Source organism: Triticum urartu, chromosome 4A (assembly GCF_056163025.1).
Source record: "Triticum urartu cultivar PI428250 chromosome 4A, HENAU_Tu73, whole genome shotgun sequence".
Classification (NCBI taxonomy): domain Eukaryota; kingdom Viridiplantae; phylum Streptophyta; class Magnoliopsida; order Poales; family Poaceae; genus Triticum; species Triticum urartu.
In genome coordinates, this window is record NC_141876.1 from 538,464,675 (window position 1) to 538,473,115 (window position 8,441).

The 8,441-nt window shown below is 45.7% G+C and overlaps 1 protein-coding gene across 1 annotated transcript; it reads left to right on the forward strand.

Moving 5' to 3' along the window:
- The first annotated feature begins 1,564 nt into the window (after positions 1-1,564).
- Positions 1,565-7,794, forward strand: LOC125552620 (serine--tRNA ligase). The gene is made up of 10 exons (XM_048716231.2): positions 1,565-1,848; positions 1,936-2,006; positions 2,095-2,256; positions 2,598-2,703; positions 5,612-5,805; positions 6,240-6,343; positions 6,425-6,608; positions 6,712-6,891; positions 7,007-7,228; positions 7,315-7,794. The coding sequence occupies exons 1-10, from the start codon at positions 1,689-1,691 to the stop codon at positions 7,327-7,329; spliced, it is 1,398 nt and encodes a 465-aa protein (XP_048572188.1). The 5' UTR covers positions 1,565-1,688; the 3' UTR covers positions 7,330-7,794.
- The last annotated feature ends 647 nt before the right edge of the window (positions 7,795-8,441 follow it).

Below are 8,441 nucleotides of genomic sequence, written 5' to 3' on the forward strand. Positions count from 1 at the left end.
TGGCGATAGCAAGCAATCGTGTACCTTACATTCCCCCACCCACACTCATGTTTCTTTTCTTTCATTTTTTGTCATTTGTTGTTCTTTGCAATATTTTTTCTTCTTTTAAAAAATATTCGGGATTTCAAAATAGTTCTGAAATTAAAATTAATGTTTCAATTTTTTATAAATGTTCCTGAATTACAAAACATTGGTACGAATTCTTTAAAAGTTTGCATTCAAAATATGTTCCGAACTTGGAAATATGTTCGTGAATTCAAAAAACTTTCATTATTTCAAAAACTTTCGTGAATTAATAAAATTTTCACAAATTCAAAAAATGTTCATGACTTGTAGAAATGTTCTTGTATTCAAAAGACATTCATAATTTAAAATCCATGAATTAAAAAAATGTTCATAACTTGGATAAATGTTTCATGAATTCGAAAAACTTTCACAATTTCAGAATGTGTTAACGAATTTTAAAAATATTTACAAATTTCAAAAATTTCATGAAATAAAAAAATGTACATGAATTTCAAAAAGTATTCCGGAGTTTTTCTAAACTTGTTCTAAAATTTCAAAAACTATTTATTGATTTCAAAATTGTAATAAATTTAAAAGTGAGAAAACAAGAAAAAATCTAAAGTAAAAAAAGGAGTGTAGGGCACTAGTGAATCATCTCCCAGGGTGCGCATTTCATGTCTATCCACTGACATCTCTTTTACAACTCATTATGCGCCACAGAACGATGTGGCGGTCAAACGCCTGGTCTTCATCGGCCAGCCTAACACGATGCCTTGCGTGCCTAGTCTATCTGGGCACTTGTCTGATTTCACTGCTCGACCGGTCGACCAATTTACTTCACTTTCTAGGAAAAAAAATAATCTGAAAAACATGGATTTTATTTTTTCCCCAGAAAAATTGAAAAAATCATGGATTTTGAAAAAGGTTCATAAAATTGAAAAAAATCGTGTATTTATAAAATTTTACAGAAAAATGAAAAAATCACAAGTTTTATAAATTGCATGAATTTCTGAATATAGTTCACCAATTCGAGAAAAAATAATAAATTTCAGGAAAAGTTCTCAAACCTGAAAAAAAAAGTTCATGAATTTGAAAAAAAATAGATTTTTAAATATGTTCACAAATTTGAATAACTTCATAAGTTGTAAAAATTCCATGCATTTGAAAATTTTCACAAATTTAAGAAAAGTTTATAATTTTGAAATGTTCACATATTTGGAAAAGGGAAAATAAAATAGAAGTCGTCCTGAAAAAACGCAAGAGAAAGCTGCATTAATTTTTTTTATGGAATCTTCTAAAAGGTTCCCGAAACTGGTGATAAAGCTACTACATATACGTTTTTTTCAGATGAAAATACTACTCCCTCCGTCCCAAAATAACTGTCTCGAGCTTAGTACAAATTTGGGACGGAGGGAGTACTATACATGGATCAACCGAACATATGCAAATATTAACAGCGAGGAGAAAGACAAAAAGGAGCTAAATGGGCCGTGCCCAAGGACTTACAGGCGTGTGGGCCAATTTGCGAGGACAAAATGGACTAACTTGGGGCCGCCGCCATCTTCTCTGCGTCAAAACCCTTGCTCCCCGTGTCAAAGAAAAACACAGAGAAGAAAATCCCTTCCTCCCCGCCGCCGCCGCCGCCGCCGCCGTCCCACCCGTAGCCGCCGTCGCGCGAGAAGATGCTCGACATCAACCTCTTCCGCAAGGAGAAGGGCGGCGACCCTGAGCTTGTCCGCGAGTCGCAACGCAGACGCTCCGCCGACGCCAAGCCCGAAACATTAGAAGAAAACGTTGCGCTCGTCGACGAGGTCATCGTCCTCGACGAGGCGTGGCGCCAGAGTAAGAGCTCCTCCGCTCCCTGACCCCTCCCAGAACCTTCCGGATCCGCGGACCCTGAGCCCCAGGATGTATGTATTGTCTCTGCAGGGCAGTTTGAGCTTGACAAGATCCGGCAGGAGCTCAACAAGACCAGCAAGGAGATCGGCAAGCTCAAGGCCGTACGTTCGCGTCGATTTGCTCTGTTTTCGCCCCGTTTAGGTTGGCTCTGGATTCGCACGTGACCGTGGGTATGTCGAATTTTTGCAGAAAAAGCAGGATGCGACGGAGCTGATACAGAGCACAGAGGAGATCAAGAGGAGGCTGGCCGCCAAGGAGAAGGATGTGGAGGAGGCCAAGACCACCCTCGATGCCAAGCTCGTCACCATTGGCAACCTCGTGCATGAATCTGTGCCCATCAGCGGCGACGAGGTGCGTTGAAAGTGCAAACCTTACATTTCGTGGTTCCAGATAACTAAGAGAACATTGGTTTGATTGCATTGTGTCCTTTTTAGCAATTGTTTGCAACTACTAGCTCTAGTTTTTGACCTAGTTCACTCTCCTGTTTCCTCTATTGGTATCCCTATTGCAATTTAGGCACTATAGTAATATACAAGAAAGATCACTGCATTACGTTCAGTTGGGTTTGAATCTGCTTGTGAGCAATTGGACGTGCCTATTCTAGTAATGTGAAATATCCTGGCAAGCTTTTCTTCACAGAACTGATACTAAGGCATCTGCATCTCAAGCGGTTTAATATTTCCTTCTCTCAGGCAAACAATGCTATTGTCCGGACATGGGGAGAGAGGAGACTGGAGGAGAACTTGAAGAATCATGTGGATCTTTGCCTAATGCTTGACATTGCATCTTTGGACAAGGGTATGTGCTAAAAAACAATCATCTGTTGCTCGAATGCTTGCTCATTGTGTTTGGATTAGCTTGTTTCAAGTTTAGTTGAAAGTTCAAATGCATATTCCTTTACCCTGTCGTAGTACTAAATTGCTTCTCTTGTTGTGCTAGTTGTCATTCTAGAATGGATTTTGTTCTGCCTCTCTGTAAGACTAAAACAATAACTTTTGTTCCAAACTTTGGATGAACAGCAATACCGACAAATATAGGTTTTGGCTTTGAAGAATTTTTAATAATCAGTACGACTACAATTTGTATGACTGCATGCGCACAATTCTGGGGCATGCTTTGCTTTATGGCTGATTTGGCAAAATGTCTTGTGAAACACTTGCAATAGTATTTTGTGTATTTGACTGAAATTTCTGGTTTCAACTAGCACTGCTGTATTGGCAACTGAAGTTTCTGGCATCAATTAGCACTGCTGTGTCGGCAACTGAAGTTTCTGGCATCCGCTAGCACTGCTGTATCAGCAACTGAAATTTCTGGTTTCAACTAGCACCGTTGATTCTGTTGTTTTATCTAGTATGTGGCGTCACAAAAACCATTATCAATTGCTGTTGATACATATATGGGAATATGGGATGGGATTGATAGATTGTATTTGTATTGCTCTGTACGATGTCATGGAACCCCAGACCATCAAATTTAGTAGCAGAATAGTAACAACTTTCTTATGTTTGCATCTACCTGCACTACCTTCAAGCTTATGAAACGTTTGTTCTTTTAAACTTAGGAAGCCTCTTTTCTTTTCTCATAATATAATAGAACAAGCTCTCTGGGGTTACTCAATATGTGAACTGTTATGGTCCTGCTAGAAGGAGGGCGCGAGAGGGCCGGCCGGGGGCCTTTTTGCCCACGGCCGAGCAAGAGGGAAGGGATTTCCTTCTTAATTCTTGCTTGATTAGATTGATACATCTCCTCCCCTTATATAGAGGTTTACTTGACTCCCCAGCAAGGCTTACTTGACCCCTAAGCAAGCGACCCTTATCTCTAATTAACCCTAAGACTAACGGGCTATACCGCCAGCCCAGGCCCATTAGGCCCATTACGTACTCTAACACTACACCCCACCTGGACGTGCAGCTTGTCCTCGAGTTGCAACCTAACCAACTTATAACCATGACTCGACGCAACACAAACCTAACACCTAAAAACAAGTCTTTTACATCTCGGCTTGTTTTATTACTCCCAACCTGAAATGGACCGAGACCCTTTATTTTGGACCCCTGAACATAAAGTGGACACCATCCGCACGTCGGACGTGCACGTGTGCAGCCACCTGGATCCCATGGACACCATCTAGACAAAAGGAGTGCATGTGTATGGCCACCTGGAAGTGGTCGCAAGAGCGACCAGCAGAGGAGCCCTTGCGGCGGCCGGCGGAGGAATGCAGTGGTGCTACGCGGTGCGCTCCTGTCAGTGACACCATGCCTTCTCCCCGCCGGACGGCTGTTGGTTTGCACCGCACAGAGAAGAGTGGAGGGCTTTCGATGGAGAATGGCGAGGAGGGGTGCGCCCCCCCCCCCCCCTCCCCCAACCACCGATGTCGCAGACTTTGAGGTCGCTGTCCGTGGGGAAAACAGCATGCCCGCCACCCGTGGGGAAAACCGCATGCCCAAGATCCCCGACGCAGCGGTCGAGATCGAGGTCCTTTGCGCAGCGAAGCGCAACTGGGAGGAGCGGCAGCTGCAGACCACGCATCTCCCGCACACGCCGACGCGCTAGGAGGCCGCGCGCAGCAGCCTGCAGCCTCACCGCCGCCGACATGTGGCGGGTAGCGATCCAAGCCGGAAGCGGTGACGGCGACGGCGGGAACTTGAGCTGCTGGATGGGGACGCCCTAGGACGGCGGCGGCGCTGATGGGAACGAGGTCGTCGCAGTCCCGTCGTAGGGCATCCCATGCTGGTACGAGATGACCGGCGCCGTGGTTGCGTCCAAGGGCGGCGGCGGCGGGGGTAGCTGCTGTTGGTGTGGCGGCGGAGGAGGTGGCTGCTGGGGATGCGACTGGGGCGCATAGGGCCCGACGAGTTAGGCCTTGATGCCCGCCACGGCCTGCCATAATTCCAGGATTGCGGCTGTCATCTGCTCCGGGGTGAGGACAAGGGCGGACGGCGCCGGGGCCGGGGCAGAGGGTGCAATCGCCCCTGAGGACGCCAGCACGCCCAATGCCGGCGCGCCTTCTGTGTGGGGCAGCAGCGCCGATGAAGACGCTGGTGGCGGCGGGTAGGTGTGCGGCAGCGGCGGGTGGGAAGAACTCGGTGGAGGGCTGCACATGATCGAATCTGGAAAAGCTGATACCAGATTGTTATGGTCCTGCTAGAAGGAGGGCGCGAGAGGGCCGGGGCCGGGGCAGAGGGTGCAATCGCCCCTGAGGACGCCAGCACGCCCAATGCCGGCGCGCCTTCTGTGTGGGGCAGCAGCGCCGATGAAGACGCTGGTGGCGGCGGGTAGGTGTGCGGCGGCGGCGGGTGGGAAGAACTCGGTGGAGGGCTGCACATGATCGAATCTGGAAAAGCTGATACCAGATTGTTATGGTCCTGCTAGAAGGAGGGCGCGAGAGGGCCGGCCGGGGGCCTTTTTGCCCACGGCCGAGCAAGAGGGAAGGGATTTCCTTCTTAATTCTTGCTTGATTAGATTGATACATCTCCTCCCCTTATATAGAGAGGTTTACTTGACTCCCCAGCAAAGCTTACTTGACCCCTAAGCAAGCGACCCTTATCTCTAATTAACCCTATGACTAACGGGCTATACCGCCAGCCCAGGCCCATTAGGCCCATTACGTACTCTTAACAGAAACCCATTGTTATTATCATGTTATGTTGCTCTATTAAATGTTTAGCTATCCCTCATACTTTGTTGCCCACTCAAATTTTTGCAGGTGCCGATGTAGCTGGTGGAAGAGGTTTCTTTTTGAAGGGCAATGGTGTCCTCCTGAACCAGGCATTGATAAATTTTGGCCTAACATTCCTGAGAATACGAGGCTTCACACCAATGCAAACTCCTTTTTTCATGAGAAAGGAAATCATGGCAAAATGTGCCCAGTTGGCCCAATTTGATGAGGAGCTCTATAAAGTAAGCCCAAAGAGGTGTCCCTTCTTACATATTATGGTGTTATTGAGCATCCTTACTTTCATTTATTTGTGTATTGAAAAACTTGGCCATGTTTTCCAATGCTTTCTCTGGGCATGCTAACATATTCTCTTGTTGCCAGTTTGTCATTGTGTGTTCACAGCTTCAGTAAGCACCGCCCAGTTTCATTAAACATTATGGTAGACAGATTGGTAGTGTGTTCTCAGACAAGTATCCTTTCATATCCAGTTCGCTATCTGGCTAGTCTTGAGATGTATTGTTTAGGGGGATGTTTGGAGAACTATTGCTCGTTTAATTCTGTTAGTACACTGGTTCCTGATGATCATTGTTGATTTGAACTAATGATGTTTCAAAATGGTATTATTTGACCCAACGCATGTAATATAATGTCCATGACCATTAGTTGCATTTGGCAGGTAACAGGTGACGGAGACGATAAGTATCTCATAGCTACATCCGAGCAACCACTATGTGCTTATCATCTGGGTGATCGGATATATCCTGCTGATTTGCCAATTAGGTGGGTAATGCCTAAGATTAAGTAGCTTCTCTTCAGTCACTATGCATTAGTTATATTCGGTTATTAACTTTGCCTGTTTAGATATGCTGGGTTCTCCACGTGCTTCCGGAAAGAAGCTGGTTCACACGGGAGGGATACAGCTGGCATCTTCAGAGTCCACCAGTTTGAAAAGATCGAACAGTTCTGTGCCACAAGTCCAAATGACAATGAATCCTGGGAAATGCACGAGGAGATGATAAAAAATGCAGAAGATTTTTATAAGGAGGTATGAATCTGAAGCTTTGTGAAACCTTAAACACCATGTTTATAGCCTCGACTGTGTGTTTTTGACATGTCTAAACATTTCTATATTGTCCACCTTGCTACAGATTGGCCTACCATATCAACTAGTTTCGATTGTCTCTGGTGCGCTTAATGATGCAGCAGCTAAGAAGTATGATTTGGAAGCATGGTTCCCTGCGTCAAAAACATTCAGAGAACTAGTATCCTGTTCAAATTGCACAGATTATCAGGCAAGGAGACTTGGAATAGGCTATGGCCAGAAAAAGGTAGGGTTTTGTTTCAAATGGACACTGGTAGATAACAGCACTCTGCTGTACTTCTACCTAGTGTAGATCAAAATGCCTGATCACTTATCACCACTGATGCATGTTCAAATTGCAGAATGACGAGCAGTCGAAACAGTTTGTTCATATGTTGAATTCTACGCTGACTGCAACTGAGAGGACCCTATGCTGTATTCTGGAGAACTACCAGAGGGAGGATGGCGTTGAAGTGCCAAAAGCACTGCAGCCATTCATGGGTGGGATAGATTTCCTTCCTTTCAAGCGTCCTCTTGATAGCAAACAAGCTGCTGACTCCAAACCCAGCAAGTCTAAACCCAAGGTAGTTTGCTCCTCTTTGCTTTTCATGTTTCAGAAGTTAACATGTTAATCCACCATCTGAGCGTTTATTTCCTCCTCTACTTGCAGGGAAATGCAGCTTGAGCTGTAAAAGGGGAGAATGGAAGCTTATTTCCATCAGGCAGATAATGATACATCCTTTTGTTAATTTCTGGGTCGTCTGTGGTGTCCCATTTCCTTTTAACAAAAAGACATCGTGGCGCTATATTTCATTAAATGAAGTCGAAGTTACAAAGCTAGGGCAACCAAATGAAAAAAGGGAAACCGACACTGGCAATCGGGCTATACAGCCGGCTGTAACCACATTCATGGCGGCTTGTATAATCTTTCTAATTAGCACAACATAGCATCTGGCCTCATCCGCGATTCGACTGAAGATCTGGACGGAGCAGCAGTTCGAATTGGTGCCCCATTTTGCATGTTCTGTTTACAAAACATTGCAATCCAGGATATGTGCTCAGATTTTACCAGAAAGTACATTAATATCTTTTCATGATTGTAGTTATTAGTTTACGTCACTCATTAATCGTTTAAGTTGTCTAGACTTCACTTATTTGTTATGGTGGGTTTGAAGGCTGATTGATGTGTATAAATCACGCTCATTGCCTGGTACTCAGAGGCTACCACACAAGCCACATTGCCTGGTGCCTGCATGTGAGCGGTGGCGCGGAGCCAATTGAGGGGGTGAGCTTGTGAGCCACCGCCCACCGCTCGTCACCTCGATGTGTGTTGATCTTCGTTGGTGCGCTGGATCATGGCGCGGAGCCCGCCACAGATCGCTGCTCAACTCCTTTCTGGGCATGTCAGGCTAGCGCTGTTCCTCCACGTTCCAGGCCTTTCACTGCTCGACGTTACTGTATCTCTTGACCCCAATTTACTGCATTCGGGTAGCCTTCAAACGCCAGGATTTGCAGTTGCCAGTTGCAGCAGGGTGAGGGTAGCACAGCATGTGCATCTTGTGCCCCATTTACATTTTGAATCGAGCAACCTACCGTTGGGCGTATTTCAAAAGACGTCGATTCGAATACTTGGTGTACGAAAACACATGCTATCCTGACACCAAAACGGCTGTCTGTTAACTGTAATGTAACCTATCCTGACATCCGCACGGACGACCACGCTGTTATACCGTGAATGAACCAAAAAGGCCGGCAACCGGTGACTCTACAACCTGTCCAACCCTTGGCGTGCTTCTA